Source organism: Durio zibethinus, chromosome 18 (assembly GCF_047325235.1).
Source record: "Durio zibethinus cultivar Kanyao isolate XHJ-2024 chromosome 18, ASM4732523v1, whole genome shotgun sequence".
Taxonomy (NCBI): domain Eukaryota; kingdom Viridiplantae; phylum Streptophyta; class Magnoliopsida; order Malvales; family Malvaceae; genus Durio; species Durio zibethinus.
Window position 1 is genome coordinate 21,352,852 of NC_143179.1, and position 22,416 is coordinate 21,375,267.

At 32.7% G+C, this 22,416-nt stretch overlaps 3 protein-coding genes across 8 annotated transcripts; all 3 read right to left on the reverse strand.

The window, feature by feature from the left end:
- Nucleotides 1–866: 866 nt before the first annotated feature.
- Nucleotides 867–8,255, reverse strand: LOC111299954 (U-box domain-containing protein 4-like). 3 transcript variants are annotated; one of them, XM_022895501.2, is made up of 7 exons: nucleotides 7,946–8,250; nucleotides 7,732–7,806; nucleotides 6,903–7,082; nucleotides 4,174–4,454; nucleotides 3,559–3,675; nucleotides 1,229–3,280; nucleotides 867–1,142 (listed from the first exon to the last, which is right to left on the reverse strand). In XM_022895501.2, the coding sequence occupies exons 4-7, from the start codon at nucleotides 4,447–4,449 to the stop codon at nucleotides 1,083–1,085; spliced, it is 2,505 nt and encodes an 834-aa protein (XP_022751236.2). In that variant the 5' UTR covers nucleotides 4,450–4,454; nucleotides 6,903–7,082; nucleotides 7,732–7,806; nucleotides 7,946–8,250; the 3' UTR covers nucleotides 867–1,082. The 3 variants fall into 3 exon arrangements, with proteins under 3 accessions (XP_022751236.2, XP_022751238.2, XP_089604011.1); XM_022895503.2 differs by lacking the exon at nucleotides 7,732–7,806 and having other exon boundaries at nucleotides 7,946–8,255; XM_089747885.1 differs by lacking the exons at nucleotides 6,903–7,082; nucleotides 7,732–7,806 and having other exon boundaries at nucleotides 7,946–8,087.
- A 1,617-nt stretch (nucleotides 8,256–9,872) lies between these two features.
- Nucleotides 9,873–13,370, reverse strand: LOC111299955 (metal transporter Nramp3.2-like). Of its 2 annotated transcripts, none has more exons than XM_022895505.2 (4): nucleotides 12,710–13,370; nucleotides 12,326–12,462; nucleotides 11,539–12,191; nucleotides 9,873–10,537 (listed from the first exon to the last, which is right to left on the reverse strand). In XM_022895505.2, exons 1-4 carry the CDS (start codon nucleotides 13,231–13,233, stop codon nucleotides 10,319–10,321), a joined length of 1,533 nt encoding a protein of 510 aa, XP_022751240.2. In that variant the 5' UTR covers nucleotides 13,234–13,370; the 3' UTR covers nucleotides 9,873–10,318. The 2 variants fall into 2 exon arrangements, with proteins under 2 accessions (XP_022751240.2, XP_089604012.1); XM_089747886.1 differs by having other exon boundaries at nucleotides 10,017–10,537; nucleotides 12,299–12,462; nucleotides 12,710–13,354.
- Nucleotides 13,371–15,926: 2,556 nt separating this feature from the next.
- On the reverse strand, nucleotides 15,927–17,654 carry LOC111300729 (E3 ubiquitin-protein ligase APD2-like). 3 transcript variants are annotated; one of them, XM_022896348.2, is made up of 5 exons: nucleotides 17,367–17,651; nucleotides 16,943–17,064; nucleotides 16,756–16,825; nucleotides 16,337–16,634; nucleotides 15,927–16,250 (listed from the first exon to the last, which is right to left on the reverse strand). In XM_022896348.2, the coding sequence occupies exons 2-5, from the start codon at nucleotides 17,018–17,020 to the stop codon at nucleotides 16,172–16,174; spliced, it is 525 nt and encodes a 174-aa protein (XP_022752083.1). In that variant the 5' UTR covers nucleotides 17,021–17,064; nucleotides 17,367–17,651; the 3' UTR covers nucleotides 15,927–16,171. The 3 variants fall into 3 exon arrangements, with proteins under 3 accessions (XP_022752083.1, XP_089604014.1, XP_022752082.1); XM_089747888.1 differs by having other exon boundaries at nucleotides 15,937–16,250; nucleotides 16,943–17,061; nucleotides 17,367–17,654; XM_022896347.2 differs by having other exon boundaries at nucleotides 15,958–16,250; nucleotides 16,943–17,076; nucleotides 17,367–17,638.
- Nucleotides 17,655–22,416: the final 4,762 nt, after the last annotated feature.

The following is a 22,416-nucleotide window of genomic DNA, read 5'->3' on the forward strand; positions in this document are numbered from 1 at the left end:
CTTTTGAGCCTTGGCCCTAATCATTTGGGCTGTTTTGGGCCACTTTTAAAAGTAAAATTCCCTTATCCACTCCTTTGAAAAAAATTTTGCTTTCTCTGTTTACGAAATTAAATATATAATTTCATACCGAATATAATATACAAATCAACAATGAATACATAATTTTTAGGATAAATTATATTTTTGGTCACTCTATTATAATTTTTTAGAAATAATTATTAAATCAATAAAATTTTTAATTTAATCACTAAAATTTAAGTAATAATTTTTTTTATCTCTTAACGATTAGGATCCAACAATGTACTGACAATGACTTGTCAATGGAACATGCCATGTCAACACATTGTTAGAAAGTAACTGATATTGACTAAAATAAAAATTTTAAAAGTTAAATAATCATTCTAAAAACACAACTATAATCGAGTACCAATGATATATTTTACTCTAATTTTTATTTTAAAAATATATTTCATTTTTTTCATATAAAAATATATAAATAGAAAAATGCATTTTTTTCATGTTTCTTATTTTTCTAAAATTTAGCCCCTTGGAAAATAAAATCTAGAAAACAAATTAGTGTAATACATATATTTATTTTAAAAGCGACATGAAGTAACAGTAAAATCCGAAATAGGATTTAGTTTTCAACAAGTATTATTTCTCAAAATCATGGAAAATAAATCATTAATTCCCTGCTCTTCGTTGCCTGCAAAGAAACATACCTTACAAATCAGTCTGAATATTTAGTAGTAGTTTCTGAAAATCAGTGAGTCAAAAAATAATGATGGAGCATCAACCAGGACAAAGATTGTTCATCGGTTCTCATCCTGCCCAAGCTCGTTGCAAAGACTTGAAAGACTCGCATGTATGAAATTCTTTTCCCACATTCACAATTTCACATATAAAAAAGTGTCACAAGAGGACTCAATCAAATCCTCCACAATTTTTTTTTTTTTTTTCTCTACAACAAACCCTGTAAATGCAAGCAACAAAATCTTCACATGCATTATTTGCAACATTAAATGTACACAAACTGTATAGACCCAAAACCTCGGATGGCAATGAAGGTTGTTTTCCTACTTTCAGCCTCTTCCAGCATTACCATGTCGTTGGTTTCTGAAGTAGCTCAGAAGGGCCTGTGCCTGCAACCAACAGAAGCTTATGATATTATTTGCCGAAAAGGTAGAAGAAAGAAAGTGATATAGAAAACCTAGCAGAAGCAGTATACCTTCTCTTTAGCTCTGGGGGTGCCAGACTGGGACAAGGCCACTAGTGGTGGAACAGCTCCTTCTTGGAGCACCATACTGCAAAATCTATTACTGGTTGTGCAGAGCTGTAAAAGAGCAGCGGCGGCATTTTCCTTTCCTCTCGCTGAACCCAACTCAACAACCTCGACCAGCACGGGAATCCCACCCTCCACACCTATTGCAGTCCTCCCTTCAGGAATTGTAGCAAGATTTGCCAAAACAGCAACTGCCTTATCAACCATTCCAGCAGCTGGATCCATCAACTCCACAAGGTGTCTTACAGCACCAGCTTGCACAATCCGGCCCTTGTTTTCATGAAATATTGACAGATTAAACAAGGCTGTAGCTGCATCTTTCTTTCCCCTAGGAGTACCATTCCCCAATAAATCAACAAGAGGCGTGATTGCCCCAGACCTTCCTATCTTAACTTTGTTATCCTCAATGACTGAGAGGCTGAAGAGAGTGGCAGCTGAGTTTTCTTTAGCTTCAGGACTTCCTGTCTCAAGGACATGAATCAGAGGCTCAATTGCATTTGCATTAGCTATAGCTGTTTTATTGTTATCATTAATTGATAAATTAAGAAGTGCCGTAACAGCATTTTCCTGAGTCTTTGTATCTGGTGAACGAAGCAAATCAACTAACAAGCTAATGGCCCCACAGTTTGCTATTATAATCCGATTATCCATATGGTGCTTGGCAAGTAACCTGAGTTGACCTGTGGCCTCTCTTTGAGAATCAACTGAAGTGCTCTTCAAGTCCTCTACCAACTTTTTGACCTCAGTTTCAATGCCAGAAAGGTCAGCCCTGTTCTCAATAGCAGGAGAAGAAACTATCCTTGGAATGAATCTCTCTGATGGACGGCGCCAGATTATTTGGCTTCGAGATCGTGCATCCAACAGTCGAGGAGGGAACTCAGGTTCTCTCTGTGGGTTGGCTGAGCTTGCTGCAGGCTGCGGGTCAGATTTCACCTCTCCAGAACCATCGCTACTGTAGGCAGCAAGATGAGTTGACCCCTCAGAAGTCCCATTGGCATCTCCCACTGCCCCTCGAGGAAAATCTGAATTAGAAAGCATACTAGAGGCTGAAGCGGATCTTGTATGGTTCTTAGATGACTGTCCAGCATTATGAAATTCTTTACTATAAGGCGACATAGTGGGTTGGCCAACTGAATCACTATCCTGTTGTTCCAAGTTTGACCTGTCTTCAGCACAATTTACTGATATTCTTGCAACATCCAGATCCTCTCCATTTCCAGCTGTTCCTGGCAAGGAATCCTCTGAGGTAGACCGTGGATGCAGTGGGGAGGTTCCCTCCTGATGAAGTCCACTGGGGGTCAGTAGGTTCTTACCAGATTGACCTGTAGACCGTGACTCAGGAGACATTGATTGGCTGCTTCTAGAATGTGGATGACTATTTGAATCCCTTGACAGGCCAAACTCTGCATTCACAAGAAGGGGGTAGGGCTGGTTTAAACTCGTGGACATCATGGGAACAGGCAACTTCACATTGTTTGACTCACACCAGTTTGCAATTAGTGCCTTTACTGTGTAATTAGGTATAAGATTGGTATGAGCCAAAGTCTGCCGCGTCTTGGGGCACACAGTGAGCCCAAGATCAATCCATTTCTTGATGAAAGCCCGCTCATAGGTTTGTCCCGATGCCACAATCACAGGATCAGTCATTAGCTCTAAGGAAAGAGGGCAGCAGAAATCAGCAGGTATGGGAACTGGGCTACAGGTCTGAGATTGTTTTAGTGAGACAAGGCGGTCATGCATGCGAGTTACAAGAGCAATTATTTGATCAATAAACTCAGCTTCAGCAGTTTTTTCAGCTTGTTCAGCATTCTCCTTCAACTTTTCAAGGGCCACAGCCTCTATAAGAATCTCCTGGTTTGACCTTAAGCTCAAATTCTCCGCAATTTTCACTAGTATTTCTGAGCTTGGTCCAACACTATCCACTTGATCCCTTATGGCTTCCCTAATGACAGACAAAGTTTGTTCATATCCCACATGCTTAATTTTCTGCAAGCAATGCTGCAATCAATCATGCCAATTGTTAGACATCCTGAAATGTGGATTCTCTTTTAGTGTTAAACCCAGAAATCTGAATCAAAAGAGCAGCTATTTATTTTCTCACATCTCAAAACTGTATGTTAGATGCCATTCATTCTCCGATAGATGACTTTTCATCTGAGTAATAACATTTTGGTAATCACCGAGAGAATATAATAGGTATGCTCTATTTATAACACAACTCGAGTACAAGCTTTAAATAAATGTAAAAGCTTCAATAATTTTTGGTCATAAATTACCTCAAGAGATGCTGAACTCAATTCATCAGGCAGATGCTGAGGGGAAGACTTCAAGAACTGGAATATATCCAGGCTAGAATTTCGAATCTTTGATATTAATGACTCAACTTGCAGAACCTAGAAATTAAGTGGAAGAGAAGATGGTTATCCAAGTGCTTTAACAATAGAGGCTCACACTAATTGACTAATAGTTTGTTCCTAAAACAGCACCCATCTATAGCAATTTCCACCAGAATATAATCAAACATTCAAGAATCACAACTTAGAGGCTAAACTTATTCCAAAAAGCCATACAATCCAATAATTGCTCTAACAAAAAAACATGATAAAGTTCTAATAACCATAAGAGATGAGAAGAAAAAGAGAACATAAATAGACCACATAGGCAGAACATATGTCTGACTAGTTATTGCACAATCATTTAGTGTAAAATGACAACAATAATCTACAACAAACATCTCACAAGGAAATATTAATGCTGACAAGAGTAATTGATCAAAGCCTTACTATATCAGGAGTACGCCAATACCTAAAAGGTTAGATAGGTACTTCTTGCCACTAGTGAACTAAAATTGCCAAGTAATGTTGTGAACTGAAAATATAACTTTAACTTACAAAGTAAACTTTACTCAAAAGGGGTTGCCAGCTTTCAAATTGCTCTCTCAATTCTTCTGTACAGAGACCCAATCCTTCAAATGCCTTGGTAAGCACTTCATCAGAAGTAATTTCTGAATCAACAATTGCGATAAGAATCGGCTTCAACAACTTTAGTATCTCTTCTGCTCTCAGGTAGAACTTCTGAACTGGTTCTAAGTTAATGTTCTCCGAAGATGACAAATTTAAAAATGAGGAAATGTTGCTAAGAAGTGCTTTTAACATAGATATCTCCATATGATCTGTGTCAACAACAAAAAAAAAAAAGTAAGAGGGCCACAAATAAGAAAGAAGAGTAGAGAAGGAACAACTGAAAAAAATAATAGGCAAACTACCATGTATAGCATGCAAACCATATCCTAATCAATTCATCAGGTTTGAAGTCCCACATGAGATGTAAAACAAATGAAGTCATATTATTGCATTAAGATGACAAGATTCAGGGTAACATAAAATAATCACTAGATGATGTACCAAAATATTTCATAAGGTACAAGGTTTTAAAAACTATTTGGAAAAAATTAATTGTTTGACATATTCCAACATGTCAGTAACTTCAAAGTAATATTATCTTCTTAAAGTTCATGATAGCTGGCCTACAGCCCACATTATTTTAGAGTAGCCAAGTTTGTCTCTCAGTTATCAATTTTTTTCCATTCACTTAATGTCATTCCAGAATTTCAAATAATCATATGTCATGTAGTGGTATTTGCAACAAAAAAATACCCTACAAAAGGATCAGTGATTTTCAATGTAACGATCACCCTCCAGTACATCTCTTTGCATACTGATGACTGTAATTTTATACTAAATTTAAAAAATTTTTGTGATCTTTGATGAATTTTTACCATTTTTCCCTTAATGTGCTTAATTTCTTGTTTTTTTACGTGTATATGAATAATTCGGGCATTCTACCTAACTTTGGATCGAAAAGCCCTAAGAGTTTGCATGTTCTGCATGGTTTGCATGAAATTCAAAAATTCATGCAAAGGTGGTTGACTAGCGTTCAGCCAAAGCCCAAGGAATTCAACATATCCATTCTGCAGTACATGCAAAAAATGCAAACCCAAAATCATGCCAAGGTGACAAGCCTAGAATTGATCCAAATCCACATGCAATGCCAACCCAAGAAGCCCAAAATCATGCAAGTGTATTCGGCCAAGTCAAAGAAGAGTGGTGCATGAGGATTCTTTCAAATTCCATAAGAGTTTGAACTCAAGTGAAACCAATCAAGCAAGATTGGGAGAAGAATTCAAAATGGCCAAATCTACTTCATATCTCCATTTAAAATTCAAATGCAATTGGCATGGCATGGACACCTAAGCAAGAACAGCACCAGTGAACCAATCCAAGCTCACCATTTGGCCACACAAGAATCCAACTCAACAATCTCTTTCCTAGTCAGCATTTCAACCTTAGCTAAACAAGAACACTTTTTGAATTTAAATGAGTTTTAACTAGAACCAAAATTTCTAGGTTCATCCCCCTACCCATGGCCTTGTACTATAAATAGGCCTCTTTAGCTAACTTGTAGAGCATCCCATTTTCTCCATTCCTCTCTTCTTTTCTAGTTTCGGTTTAGATCTAAGTTTTCTTGTATTTTCTTAGTTAAGTTCGGCCAAGGTGACAGACTAGCCAAAACACCCCTTGTTTTCAAGCTTTCTCCTTTTTAATACAAGTTCTTTTACAGCTCTTTCATTTACATTTCAAGCAGTTAAAGTTCAAGTTCATTTCCTATTTCTATGTTATGCCGTTTACTTGCTTAAGGTTTAATCACCTTGCAGTTTTCTTGCCTTCCATTTCATTTACATTTTTGCAAATTTATTTTCCTTGTTCCTTTTATATTCAGCAACATCAAGTGCTAGCAAGTAATCATCTTGTGTAGCAGTTTAATCGGCCTCCATAGCATCATTGCATTCGATTTTATGTTTCTTAAGTTCAACTAGCTTTGTTTGGCCCTTGTTAGTTAATTGGCTTCACTCTCGCCATTTGCTTACCCATTCGGCCTACACTTCATTTCCAAGAAATTTTAGAATGCCTCAGTTTTGTTTTAACCAATCTCCACCCAACCTTTGAAGTATCTAAATATAAGGCCAAAAAGATTAATTTTGGTAATTGGTTTCTAAGCACCCATTAGCTAATCCTCAAGGGAACAATACTCATTCATAACTTTATTACTTGATGGCGATCTGTGCGCTTGCAGGCTTAAAAAGTAGCAATCATATACAGCGAAGGACATCCCATAGATGAGCTTAACATTCAATGTTATCAAACCAATCAAAGAAAATGCAAAGATTCATCTCAAAATATCATCATTGAGCATAACCAGAAAAGAAAGAAAGGAAGAGTAGAGAAACTAAAGAAATAACCAAAGAAAATGATGCTCAATAAACCTCCAACACAAATCAAGAAGGTCGATTCAAGCATAAATCATGACATGAACCAACTGGAGAAAGCTTTCAGCCTAATTACTTTGGTTCAATTGCCTAATTCTTTTCTCATCATTCAACTTAACCTAAAGAAAAATCATCACTGAACTAGGGCAATCACATATTCTGCCAACACTGCTATCATCACAGTTCTTTTGTTGCAAAACTGATATAGGGACAAAATGCATAAATTAATCTGCAAAGTTTGAAGCAAAAAAGTGAAAGAGCAAAGTCCAGATAAAGTAAAGACATAGTACATACCTTTTCTCGTAAATTTTAACAGAAAAATTCTTTTCAATTACTGATCGTTGGAAAACCATATTATTCCATGAAACTGAAGAAAACCCTTTTGAATATCCATATCATAGCCTATGTAGCTACACTAGCTAGATAACAAGAACCACAGATTCTTGAAATCTCAACTTTGCCAACTAGCAATCCCTATACAGAATCAAAATATTAAATCAAGATTTAACGAACTTAAAATACTAAGAATGAAAACAAAAATTAAATGTAAGTACAATGAAACTTTAAACATTCAATATAATATTTATCACCAAAACACCCTCTGAAATTACAGCAAAGTTTCCTTTCAAAGTTTATTATGCAGATAATCTTCCTAGCATCCATCAAAACGTAATTAAGGTAAGCCTAAAAAAATAATAAAAGCAGTCACCTCTCCAAATCAAACATAATATGATCCCAATAACAGCATAGTAAAATCAGAACTTAATCAAATCAATTTTGATACGTTGATGATTTTGGCACGCATACATATTCGTGTTATAGTCATAAAAAATAATTACTCTTTGAAAATCCAATTTGAAGCCGTTTTTTGCACTCTCACAACAGCTAAACAAACTAATAACTAAAATTAACCCTAAAACCCCCTCAGACCTTCTTAAAATCTCATTTACCCAGAAACCCATTTAGCCTTTCCATTTCATACTATCAACCAACATGATCATACAGAAAGTAATTAGATCAAATACGTTTCCTTATTATTTCAAAAACAAAAAAGTCCAAATAAGTAATTAGCCAAAATATTCAGAAATTGCAAGGAAATGATAGCAAAGGGAATAAGAGACACCTCAATCAAGATCTTTCAACAATTTTGATGGGTCTATGATCTTTACAAGTAACCCCAAACGCCGGCTTTGATTCTCTAAGTCGTTAAACAAGAGCCCAAATGCATATATCAAAATTAAAAGTAACTAAACTAAAAAATAAAGAGAGATTTCAAAGCCAAAAAAAAAAAAAAAGTAAATGAAAAAGGAAACAGAAAGATATTGAAGAAATGGTACCTGAAGTAGCTCTGAATTTTGGGTTTCCTTTTTTTGGGTCCCTTAATCTTTGTAATAAGGAAAAAAAAAAAGGAAAAAAAAAGACAAAAACCCAGATTTCGCTATTCTGTTGCTGGGTCTTCAGGCTTTTTTTTTTTTTTTTTCCAATTTTTGGGGATTAAATATTTGGGGGTTTAGTTAAATATTTTTTGTTTTGTCCTTTGCAAAGATTGCTTTGCTTAGCTGGAGAGTAGGAGTGGGGCATTATCGTCATTTTGGAATTCCTTTACGAATATTTTGATTGGAATTTTGGGCATCGGTTTTTTTCTCCAACAAACTTCCTTGGACCTAATAAAATATTAATAAACGCTTCTCATTAAGTAGACGGTGCCGTTTTAGCTTTTCGTTTTCTTTAACGACTGTGAAGCAGACATTTCGGGAACATGTTGCACTAAAAAACATAGAGAGATAATTAAGCATATCTTCAAACTTGGTCTGAACCTAATTCTCCTCCCGAATGATGCCAGTAATTTGTAAGACAATTTGTTACATGCCAATGAAAAAAAAAAGAATGCAATTTCTTGCATGATAATGGGACTCAACAGGGAAAGACGTAATCAAAATACATGTCCTACGTTAGCATATCTAATAAGTTTTTAAGGCATTAGAAGCTTTTAGAAAATGTGTTAAGTTAAGAATTTTTAGGAAAAAAAAAAAGTTAGGGGTGGGGGCCAAAATTAGCAGTTAGCACCACAGAATGGCTAAAAATCTGATGTAAACTAATCATGCATCTAGGGTCAACTTTTCTATCAAGAACTATATATACGGCGGCTGTGATGGTTGCAATCCGCTATCACTGTAGTTTCCGTAGTTGGATGTAGCTGGCATTGTAAGAGGGAGTTGGACTTCTGTCATCTTGAGAATAGTAGTATAATCTTTGATCATTGGCTTGACGAGCACAAGCAGGTTGGTTCGGTACTTGACAATTATTAGGGATTTAAACGAATAAAATTTTAGATAAATTATTTGTGCATATTTTTTATTTTTATTTATTTATTAAATTTAATAAATAATGTTAAATTATATTTTTTATTTATTTATTAAATAAATTAAATATAAATAGATATTTATTTGATTTATTTATATTTGTGATTAAATTCGTTTAAAATTTATTTAAAATTTGTTCGTTTATTATTTATTTATTGTTCGTTTATAATAATATTAATAAAATTATATTTTTATCATTTATCTTAATTTTATTTTTAAAATTTTGTTTATATTCATTTGAGTTTATTTATATTTGTTTGGAATTTACTCGTTTAAATTTATTTATTATTCATAAATATATTTATTTATATATATTTGTAAACATATTTAGTTATTTTATTTATAAATAAATTTATTTAACTTAATTAAATTAAATATAAACGAATTTTAATATTTTATTATTTAAATAAATTAAATAATTTTTTATCGAATATGAATAATATCTAAATATTTTTAAAAATAAAACAAAAAAATTATAAACATATATTTATTTGTTAATATTTGATTCGTTTGCTAATTTAATAATTATATGGGTTAGGACCCGCGTAAGGATACCTTCCAGGCATTCCTGCATGTGGCGCCCTCTCGTTAAAAACAGGTGGCACTGGCCTACTAGGAGGTCCACGAAATCCTCGAAATCCACCATTGGGTCTTGACTTCTTCCGCTGGTGTTGTTTACCAAAATCTCCTACTTTCTTCCTATAACCAAAAAACTTCTTTGGGTTTTAGTCCGTTTGTTTCGTAATATTGAGCTCAATTTGAACAGCCTAAATTTCCGTAACTCCCAGGCTCCCCACCTCAGTTTCCAGTTTTAGCTTCCTTGGATTGCCATTTGCCACAAATTACTGGTAAAATTAGCAGGCGTCAACGGTAAAGAACAAGGAAAGGTAAAAGTTCAAGATTAAAAGAATGCTAAAAATGTAGCAAATCCATCAGTAAATCAATAGAATTACATGTTTGTTCAAAGCTGGTTCACATATAGCCAGCTTGAACAAAATTTCAGGTACATTATCGAAATAACATAGTTTGGCTCCTCCAAATGTTTCAAAAGAATGTTATATTTAGGGCATCGCTCTCTCCAATCCTCTGTATACAGCAGGATATGATAAATACATTCTTCAACGATAATATGGAAACTAAACAACTGCGTTGTTTGAAACAATAATTGAGACAAAGTAAGCTACTAAAATGAACTTTGTACGTAAAGTCCCTATAAGGATCCATTCGCAAAAAGGATTGCTTTAAAGTAGAGGACTTGAGATCTGTGAAAAATAGTGTTTGATGGTCCCTAACCTAAAACAATTGGCAGTAAGCATTTCCTGCTTCTGATCTCGTGTCCAAGACTGATCACTCAATTCCCTGTGTCTGTTTAGAGGGTACCGAACAGCGCCAAGCAGATAAAGTAAAACCCCGAGAAACAAGGTATATTATAAAGGTGAGATATGCACCCGTAAATGCACACACTACACTTGCGAACATTACACCAGTGACTTCGGAAGAGAAGAAGTCAAGCAAAAGATATCCATTAATAATTATCACCATCGCAGCCACAAGCCATGCAACTGTCTGCAAAAGATAGAGGGGAAAGTTTAAGAAGAGGGAAAATTAAACTGCATAAACAAAAACAGAAGCACAAAATTATAAGATGGAAGCCAAAAGCTAAGCATGGGTTTCCTACAGAAAAGAAGTGACGCAAATTCTTGATTTCATAGGATCTACAGCAGTCAAGGCAAGTAAACAAGGGATAATAAGAATCTCTAGACCACAGAAGTTAAATGCCTACTAATCCACATAGCTTGAATGTTGATATGGCAAATTATCTCAGTGAATTTCCATTCCCATGTCTCCCTAATTCCTCTGGAAGGCAGAAGAGAGAAAGAACCAAAACTCTTACAAATCTTAGACACGAACTCATGTGGAGCTTGAAAATTGGGGAAATTTTGGTAAATTGATGCAGGGATGAAGATCTTGATAACCAAATGTGTGGAATTTATAAGCTAGCATAAATCAGTAGTTGGCGCTTGGCATAATGAAACAGTACAGGCACCCGGTTCATGACCAAGTATCCAAAACAAGTTCAGATATATCTATAATGTCAAGGAGATGTATAACAGTTTACATGAGTGGAAAATGTACTGAATCTAGAACTCTCAAGTGGCAATTTCTTTTTAGACAAAAAAAGTTGTTTTTGCTCCCCTGCTAAAAAGGAAGGTAGGAGGTTAACTACTATTTTGTCGCAACACCTTTATCAATAACCTGATTTCAGATTTTATCAAACAAAAAGCAATGAGCTCTTCTGAAATAAGAACTGATCATGATCTGCAGCTCAGCAAGACAAACAGCCACTGATCAAAGTTTACCAATAGAATAGTAACTCATGCCACAGGCAACATCACTTACGGCAGCAGATGTACAAATGCATTCAAATCAAACAATTTCACAGCAAAAATAGAGCATCATATGGGAAGAGAATTTTAGGCGCCAGCTAGTGAATTAGATTAGAACTATGGTAGGCAAGCCAAGTTAACATATTAGCAAGGCGCAAAACATGGAAATTAGCGGCATACCTTGAGCACAAGGCCAATTTTGAAGGTCCCCATGATTTGCTCCTTGGATACCAGACAAAGAAGTGGGATAAGAGCAAAAGGGATCTGAATTGACTGAAGCACATTAAGCCATTCATTTAAGACATCTAGCGCTGCTTCAGAAGTATCAAAAATAAGAGCAACTATAATAGTAGGAATAATTGCAAAACTCCTTGTGATTAATGCTCTTAGCCATTTTTTCAATCTCAGGTTTAGGAAACCTCCCATGATAAACTGTCCGGCATAAGTGCCAGTAATTGTGCTACTTTGTCCAGCTGCTAACAATCCAATTCCCCATATATATAAAATCGGGAATAATCCACCTCCATATTTTTCTTGAAGATACTGCCCTGCATTCACAAGGCCAATACTACTGGCTAGTTTTGTACCATAAAATGCCTTGGCAAAGACAGTCGTAACAAACAGATTAATTATAAAGGAAATTATAAGTGCCACAGTGGACTCTATTGAGTAATAATTGAGAGCTTCTTGCACCCGGCCTTTCTTGCTGCGATCAATTTCTCGTGATTGCACAAGAGCAGAGTGCCAGAATACGTTGTGAGGCATGATAATGCAGCCCACAACTCCCACCGCCTGCCGTATGGTTTTGGAGCTTAGTTTTGGAACCAAAATACCTGCAAATATGAAAACATTTAATCATCAGTCAGCTGCAATAAGGTATGAAATTTATTAAACATATAGAGAAAAGAAGGAAAAGAAAGAGAACCAAAAAAAATGTTACAGCCTACAATGAAAGGGAGTTCCTCACCAAGAAGAAGTTCGGTGCCACTGGGTATTGTTTCACCGAACATCCAAGCAAATGAGGCTGCCATAGTTGCAATGAGGACTGCAAAAAATGCTTCCAGCTTCCTCACTCCATAGTTTTCAAGAAACAAGAAGATAAAACTGTAACAATGCAAAGACAGGAAGAACCAGGTGAGCATACTGCGCTAAGTTTTTATGATGTTCTGGCGAGCTACTTCCAAAATATAAGAAAATAAATGAATTTAAATTGGATTTGACAAAACTATAACTTTAAAAACTCCTACTTTTACAATTTGATCAGATGAATTGAGTTTTTTAATTACTTATTAAAGCTTGAAATTTGATATCTATGCCATCAAACTAAGTTAAAAAGAAAAAGAATACTTACCAATCACAAGCTGTAATAACCACACCAGCCCACAAAGGCAAAGCACCATTACTCAAAATCTTAATAGCAATGGCACTACCAATCACTTCCTGGATATCAGCTCCAATCAAAGCCATCTCTGCCATTACCCATAAAACCATCCTAGCCCAAGTCGGATACTCTTCTCTACACAGCTCAGCCAAGTGTTTCCCCGTCGCCACACCAAGCCTAGCCGCCAACAGCTGAACCAACAACCCCATAGCAGTAGCCCACATCAACAGCCACAGCAGGGAGTAACCAGCTATAGCTCCGGCTTGAAGATCCCCTTCTAAATTCCCAGGATCCAAAAACGCTATTGACATTAAAAAACCCGGTCCAGTGAAAAGCCATAGCTTTTTCCAGGAAAAGGGTGGGACAACCAATGAGCCTTCCTCGTCCAGTTCATTGATCCCGACGATGTGGACTTTTTCACCGGACTCATACGCGACATCCTGGTCGGAGTCCTGGTCAGATAACAAAGGAATCTGGTTGTCTTCCGGTGGCATGTTCGGGTGTGGTTGCGTTCACGGAGGATCGCTTTTGCTTTTGGTTTTAGCAAGGGATGAGGAAAGGAAAAAAAGAGTGGCAAAGTACCTGTCTCCTTCCCACTGTCTTGTTACTCTTTCGTGGCTTTTTCATTTCCATTCTTTTCCTTTTTTCTTTTTTTTATAGTACTCGTTATTTCGGGAATATCTATAATTTGCCACGTGGATAAATGCGATGGCATCTGTAAAGTACAAAAACATTCGAATGAGATATCATGGAATACTATTTATTTAAACAACTCCAAGTTTTTTTTTCAAAATTGTCAAATTTTGTTAAAATTAAATAATCAAGAAAAAATATAATTATTGTCAATTTCTTATAATATGTTTTCATTAACTAAAACCAAATTTAATAATAAATTAATAATATTGTTAATTAAATTATTTTTTATACATTATTTAATTTCACAAATAAGATTAAAAATAGTAACATCTTTTATTTTTTAAATTATTTTTTATTATTTTAAATATATATGTTATTTTGTTAATTTTGATGATATTAAATGTAATAAATTATTTTAATATAATAATATTTTATCATTTTCGTTAATGACATCTAAAAATTGGATTGTGGTTTGAACAATAATCTCTGTTAATAACTATCTTCATCAAAATAAATTTACAAGGGATCAACGCAATTCTATTACATTGCCGGTTACATCCCTTCGGGCCCCACTACACGACTACTGTGAAAATTTCCGGTTTTCTAATCGAACACTAATCATTCTTATTATGTCGTATAAAATATTATATTTATATTATATATTTTATAAAATTTAAATATTATAATTTATGTTAATATAAAAATATAAAATATAATTTTTTAAAAATTTTAAAAATTTTAAATGATATTATTTTTATATTTTATCATTTTAAATTACGCAAAAAAAAATTTCAATGCGGCGAAACGACGTGACACCAATAACAAGGGATGGCGGCTTTTAAAGGCCGACGAGAGCGAGACGAAACCACGACAAAGGACGAGCCAAAATGACGCCAAAGTGTGTGGGGACGCAGGGCAAGCGTATTTTTTGGCCGTTCATGGCTTGTGGTAGCACGAGTTTTTGTGTTACCTTTTCGCAACGTATTTTAATTTCAATTTTTAACATTGGCCTTTTTCTAGTAAGGCATGAAAAAGAACCGCAATGCTTCCACGTGAAGGACACGCTCCTTGCTCTGACCCTTCCTAATGAAACGCTTTGACTTTTTTTTTATACCAAATAGTTAAATTTCGCTTTTGCATTTATTGATACATGTATAAATTTTATATTAAATTATTACATTTTTACTATAATTTTTTATTTTTATATTAAAATTAAAAATTAAAAATTTTACCAACAAATCAAATATATATTTAGAAATTTATAATTATTTGAATATTAATTAACTATTATTTGTTTTATCAACAAAACCATTTAAACACAATTATTGGAACATAAAAATATAGACACCTTTCTAATAAATTAAATACTCAACTGCATTGATTGATATTTGTAACTTCTAATAAATAAATACACCATCAATGATTGGTGGTGATTAAGAATGTAAATGATACATTAGTACTCGTAAACTATTCGGATTCGATTCGAAGAAAACTCGAATTCGGATCGATTATTATCGAGTCGAGTTCGAATTCGAGTAGCTTGACTTATCGATCGAGCTGAATTCGAGTATTTTTATATCCGATTCGAGTAGCTCACTAACCTAATCGAGCTTTTTATATTTAAATATATTTTTATTATTTTAATTAATAAAATATTTCGAGTCCGAGCACGAATAATCGAATTCTTATCGAGTATACAAATCGAGCTTATTTTTACATATTAATCGAGCTTAATCGAGCGAGCTCGAGTAGCTCGAATTCGATCACGAATCGAGTTCGAACCGAACATCAAACTTCGAGTTGTGAGTCGAACTCGAGCTCGAACTTCTCATTATTCGACTCGACTCGACTCAACTTAATTACACCCATAGTAGTGACTATCCTTTGTGCTTGTCCTTATCATTCACAGGTTTAGTAGCTTTGAATCAGTTAAATATGATGATTAAGGTTAATATCATAAATAATTTTAAATTATAATAAAATATTTAATATAATATTTAAATTATAAATATATTAATTAATATTACATTTTAAAAATTATTTATATGTAAAGCATCATAATTTAAAATTAATCATATTAGTATAATATTAATTAACATATTTATAATTTAATTATTATATTAAATATTTTAAAATTTTAAACATCATATTTAATATTTTATTATAATTTCAAAATTATTTATAATATTATCCATGTATTAATAATTGAGTTAATTGCAACACTGGATTCCATACTAGATTCTAGGAAATTAACACACCGTGTATTTCTCATTTTAGAACAAAAATCCTCAGCCTAAAGCTAGCTAGTCACTCCGATGTGGCATTGTTGGGGCTCAAGATCTCAAATAGTTGCAGCTTTGGAGTTGACTAGTTGAAATGAATGCTGCCTAGGTACAGCTGTCGAAGCTGAGGAACTCGAAAAATACTTGTTTGAACTTCACTCAATCTCATTTAATAAAAAAAAAAGTTAATAATTTGATACTCGAAACAATTATATTTAAATTAATCTAAATTTGAAATGAATTTAATGTGATCAAAATAAACTTAAATTACGTTGATTTAAATTTAAAACTCAATAATTTGAATATAAAATAACTTGAAAACCGTGATCCAATAGTTTTCACAAAAAAAAAAAAAAAATTGTAGCTTGTCTAAAGTTTAAACTTGTTCCATGCATCATTACTCTGCCATGGATGCAGTCAATCATCCTGAATCTGAAAACTTACATTGAAAAAAAAATTCCCACAGAAAATAAATTTTCTCTCAAGGAAAAAATATAAGAAAGAATTAATGGTGCTATGGAGCAAATAGTTTTCTGACTTTGCCAATGACTCTTCTGCAAACTGGGCAGACCTTATTTTCCCCATCATAAATCCTGCAAAACATGTCCCATAATTAGATTTCTAAAGCCATCATTTAGTAAGGAAAAAGGGTAAAAAATTCACTTGTTTTAATAGGGACCTTTGAGCACAGTCATAGCAGGTAGCACAATGGCCACAAGGAACAAAGAAACAATTCCTTTGCTCATCATAGCAAATGACACAAATCCTTCCGTCATATAAATCCTCCCCACTGCTACAACTTCCTGTTTCTTCATCCTCTTCACATGTTCCATATGTTAATGGTATTGCCTTGTCAGAGCATAAAGGGGTAGTCTCAGATTCAGTTGCTGCTCTCATGTCCTCCTGATGATATCCACTCTCATCACTGAAGTCCGTCATATACTTCAAAATCAACAACACTATCAACACCATCACGGCTGCAGACATATTTAAAGCATTCAATATGAATATGAGAAATTGGAGAAAAAATTTTGCGTTATTTTTCATCCATGAAATGTAGAGATTTTCTCTCTTTGTTTCTTATAATTAAGTCCTCACCTAAAACTCCTACATAAGCCAACAAACGTGCAAAGAAATTAAGGGCGTAACACCATTCAAGTAGATCGTTCTGAATCATCAAGTCAAAGTAACACTGGTGATTATAATAAAAAGGAATGGAATTTTTTTTTTTTTTTTTGTTAGTTGAAGATATGTAATTGGCAGGAAACTGGAGACCAGGCCTTACCTCACTTGACAAAGTCACGGATTGAGAGTTGCCATGGTTGAGTTTTAGTTGATTCATTGCATTTAATATAGAGCACATGGCTATGGATTTTGCCTGCTACGTAGCTGTCTTCTTTTTAACTTCTATCAGCAGAACTAATAACAATTAGAACTTAGAAGCTTCAAAAAGTGCTTTTAAACTATTCATGTAATTTTCATAGAATTGGAAAACAAATGTCTCTTGAACAGGAAAATTGTGTATGCTAATGCTACTGATTGTTCAATGAATCATAAAAAAATAAAAAAATAAAAGAAACCAAGTGCTCAAAATGGAGTGAACGGATACTTTCATTGTGTAAAAAGTACTCATTTATAGAGAAAATGTACTACAACCACGATTATAATGTCTAGCATTGAAATTTCAGGAGAAAATATTCCTACATTACCTCTAAACACCTTGAAACAGAGCTCAGCTCCAGCTTCTTGATTTGATATTGGTCCAGAACTGGTGCATCTCAATTCTCAAAATACTTTCACACTTTTCAAAAGGCTAACGAATCTTAATGCAAAATGGTGAAGAACCTGGAAGAAATACTATAAATCAGCAACTGCATTTTTCTATAAAAACAGGAGCAGGACAACTGAAGCTTCAGGTTCACCCTATCTCTTCGGACGGGTTGAAAACTAGAAAGCGGGCGTTTGCATCCCAGTCCTGGACAAGATATGGAAACAATGCCCGAAACATAATGATGGGCAGCAAAATTTAGACGAAGGAAGAATGGTAGTTGTTCGAATCTTGCTTGGGCCACAACTAACACCTTTGAGAGCTATAGCAGGTAACTGCGCTGCCAAGTCTTTCTGATTTGAATGGTAGGTTAATGAGATAGCTCAGACTGCCATATGCCCATAAAAAGACAAAAAGGTTAGCAGTCTAGAAAAATTTATGTGAACATGAAAATTTTAATATAAATGATTTAATTAAAATTTTAATAAAAAAATTAAATCGACAAATTAATAAAATTTAATGAAAAAATTAATGATATGTAAAAGAAATTTAAAAAATATAGTTTATAATTTAAAAAATTATCATTTTTTATTAAAATTTACTTTTTTAAAAATATATTAAAATTTAAAATTTTTTTCAAAATTTACATATTTAATTTATATAACAAAATTTTTTAATATATTGATTTTAATTTAAATTTTTTAATCATTTTTAAATGAAATTTTTATGAAATTCACCTAAAAATTTTTATTTAAAATTTTTTTTTCAAGCATATGACATTGGTTGAATGGTTGGCACATTATTTGACTCTTGCTGAAAACAAAGCCTTCTTTTCCTAAATAAATTTAAGTGTTCCAAATCAATTTGAAATGTTTGCTGATAATTACCAACGTATGTTTTTTTGAATGGTAAAAGATTTGATTTTTTTTAAAGTAAAATTTTGATTTTGAATCTTGTAAACGGAGAAAATAAATTAAAAAAAAATTATTTTTTTTATAAAATTTGATTTGATTCGATTTTAAATTAATTAAAATTTAAAATAATTATCGGATATATAAAGTTCTCCGACCAAGGCAAAATGTTTGCTGATAATCTAGAGAAAAAACCTAGCTGATAATAAACGAGTATAAGATGGGGGACATGGGTCATAGGCAATAGTAAATTTTGGTGAATGATCAATTTGGGATGGGGTCTCTTGGCTGATGGTTTGGCAGTATGTATTGAGGTTCATCAATTATTTGGTTCAATATTGTTTCAAGACTTTTTTATTATCAAAGCTTCAGAAAATATCTAAATTCAATAACAATAGAAAAAAAAAATACTGGAGAATACAAAGGTCATCTTTCATGATTGTGACTTGATTTGGGCCTTTGTCCCTAGCAACATGGGTTTTGTACTGAGCACACTCCTTGTCTTGTCTTGGCCCATTTTTGCTCCCATTCAGGATAGATTAAAATGCACTTCCAAAATGTTAATTTTTTTGTTTGTAAACAAATGAGTAAGTGAAAATAATGCAAACCAATGATTCCATGAGCCGTAAGGATTGAAAAGACAAGATGCGATCCTAAATTTATGAGGCAAAAAATATTGGTATTTATGGATAATTATAAGTGCATATAACATTTGAAGACAACCAGCTTTAAGGATTAATTTTGTTCATATGTCAATTTTACTCGTATTCAATTGAAAATTAGATTTTTTTTTATTTTAATAAAGATGAAAATAGATATTATATTGTTGGTATGGGAATAAAGATGAATGTGATTGTAAATTTTTATTAGGTATAAAAATGAAGATGGATAATATAAGATCTGTTTCATATGTATATCTTATATATATTTATATATATATTTAGTAAATAAAATTTTTATTAAATAATATAAATTATTATTTTAAATTAATTAAAATTAATATATTTTTATTGAAAATTATATTAATATATTTATAAAAATTACTTCAGTATACAAAATTAAAACAAAAAAGATAAAATATAAATTTTGATTATTATTGTTTAAAAAAATTATTAAAATTATCCATATCTATTAAATACTTATGAAGATGAAAATAAATTTAAAATATCCATTATATATGGATACTAAAATAAATATAATATAAAAATAAAAAATACTTTACTTTCTTTATACCTTATCTATTAGCATCTTTACCTGTAATAAAGGCCCTGTCCGTTAAATGGTTTGTATTGGGCCAGTATAGACAAGTTATAAAATACTATCCAGAGACCCACGCAGAAACAACCAAACCCAAATATCCTACGGCTTCAACCCTTCCGTCCTTCCTCATCTGAATTCCGAATGATAAACTCGGATTTGGTAGGTTGAAGCGTGAGTTAGAATGGAGAAAAACCAAAACCAAGTTAAACGAGGGTCGAAGCATGAATTATGCATAAGCATTGTAGCAGAGGTACATTTGGAAAGGCAGTCATTTTTAGAGATATATAGCCTAAACGGCTGAAGGCTGAAACTTAAAAGCAAACGAATCCTAACATTGTCGGCGCCGCTTATAAGATTTGCATTGGGGTCACGGTCCAAACTCTATTCTAGAAATATAATATCAAAACTAGCACTCGGAATCAAATTGAATTCAGAGTTTTCAAATAAAATAATAAGACAAAACTTACATAAAATTATTTAAATGAAATTTGTAAATTTTTTAATTTAATAAAAATTTTAATATAAAATTCAAATAGATAAATTGATAAAGTTTAATTTAAAAATTAATAATGTGTAAAAAAAAATTATTAAAAAATTTATTTATGATTCAAATTTAATTGACACTTATTTAATAGTAAAAATTTTATCAATATTTTTATTAAAAATATTTATTTAACAAATATATCCAAATTTATTAAAAAAATTTTAAATTTTATACATTTAATCTATATGATAAGATTTTTCAATTTATTAATTTTAATTTTTAATTTTGATTTTTATTTATTCATTTTTAATAAAAAAATTTCATGAATTTCACCAACAATATTTTATAATATTTCATGTAAATCTCTTCTAGGTTGACAAGAATACTTATTGTGAAAACACAGTTGTCCAAAGCATGGCAGCTAAAGTTGCGGAAAGGGGTTAAAGGTTGATTTTGCTTTGTACTATAGTGGTCCTAAACAAAATTAAAGAGGGGGAAGAAGAGGAAGAAAATCTTTTATCTTCTATAAATGGTTAATCAAAAGTAAAACATAGTTAGGCAGAAAGAACTAAGATGAAAAATGGGTAGGGTTAAAGTGCAGCTGAAAAAAATTTAGAACAAAACTTATAGGCATATAGCTTTTGCCAAAAGGAAAAGTGGGTTTGTCAAGAAAGCTTATGAACTTTTGTCAACTAGGTGTAAACTATTTAATTTGATGTTAATTTCAGATTTTCAGTACAATTTTGAAAGGATCATCTGAGTAATTCTCAAGGCAAATATAATTCCTTTCAGTTGATCAGCTGGTGCATTATTACTCAGATGAGACTTGAAGCTGGTTTTTACATTCAATCACCCCACCATCTCTAGGTTTGCCTTCTCGTCAGATTGGTTGGTCAAGTGATCTATAGGATGGTGACTGACTGACCGTACTGTAATTTATTTTCTTTTACTAATTTCCTGATAGAACCAACAAATTGGACATTGATTCTCAATTGCAGGATATATGCTTGTCCGCTAAATATGCACTTTAATGTAAAAATTTAATGATTTGAGTAAATTATTGTGTCATATATATGTAGTAATGTAGGCAACGGCAACAAGAAGCGCATCGCAGCGCGAAGCGGGGAGTTCTATTAAGGACTTTCTGCAGCAATGGTTCAAACCTTGACTCCAGTGTCTGGTTTCTCCATTGATGCCAAAAGAATGTCAAGGACAAGGGGGGACAAGATAATCTTTTTCGTGATGCAACCAAAGCTTTAAATCTCTCTCTCCTTTGGCTTTAGGCTTTAGCTTCCCTCAATTATTAGATTCCAAAGAAAAAATAACTGTTGCCTTCGCCGATTGTTCATTAGATACTTAGACCAACAATTACTAATTAATCATATTTCATCAAAAGTAAGGTTCGGTATTGTAATTTTCTGTGATTTTGCCTGGATCGAAAAACTTTAGTTTCATCGCCTTTTGTGTTCACACTTGAGAGTTGAGACGGCAAAATTTTGAGCTCTTGTTAGGCTTTAAACGACATGGACGATATTCAAAGATTTACTTTCACAAAGATTTGAATCACCTTTGAACGACAATATTACTGTTTTATACAAAGCCAATTACTTTAACAAACGACAACTTGCTTTTTAAACTATGTTAAAGCTAGCGGCTGCATCGTGCATGCATGTTGAGAGGTTTAATTTTGTAAGCCATTTAAAGGTAGAAAGCTTGGGTTTTTTAACTTTTTATTATGAGTCAATTTTCTTGCTTTTTAGCTGCACTTTCATTGATGGTAATCAGTTTTGCTTAGCTATATAAAATCACATGTCTCTTTCAATAAATTTATTAAGTTAATGAATGGCAATTACTGCTCACAGGTTCAAAAAGCACATATTGTATTTGGAAACTTTGAAACAAAAATTGATAATTTGGTAAATTAGGGATAATGGAACTCAAAACCTTATAGAATGATTTAATTAAATGTATGTTCTTTTTAATTTTTCTTTTGATTTAGCCTAACAGCTTATATATTGCTTCTTAATTCAAATCGTTGTTGTTCTATCCTCCTTTTTATTTATTAATTTTTAAAAACTTGCTTTTAAAAAAAAAATAGTGAATGTTGACTTTTAATTGAAAAATTCTTTAAGGATATATATTATTGCATAAACACTTTAAGAATGTGCAGAAAATCATGCATCGGATTAATTGGTAAGTTTACTTTTATGAAGAGAGTGGCAAAAATAGGGTTGGCTATAGTTGAAGAAAAAAAAATGACGTACCATATATAATTTTGCTATAATAGCTAGCTAGTTAGCATATGTGCATTATGTTTATATTTACTATATATATAT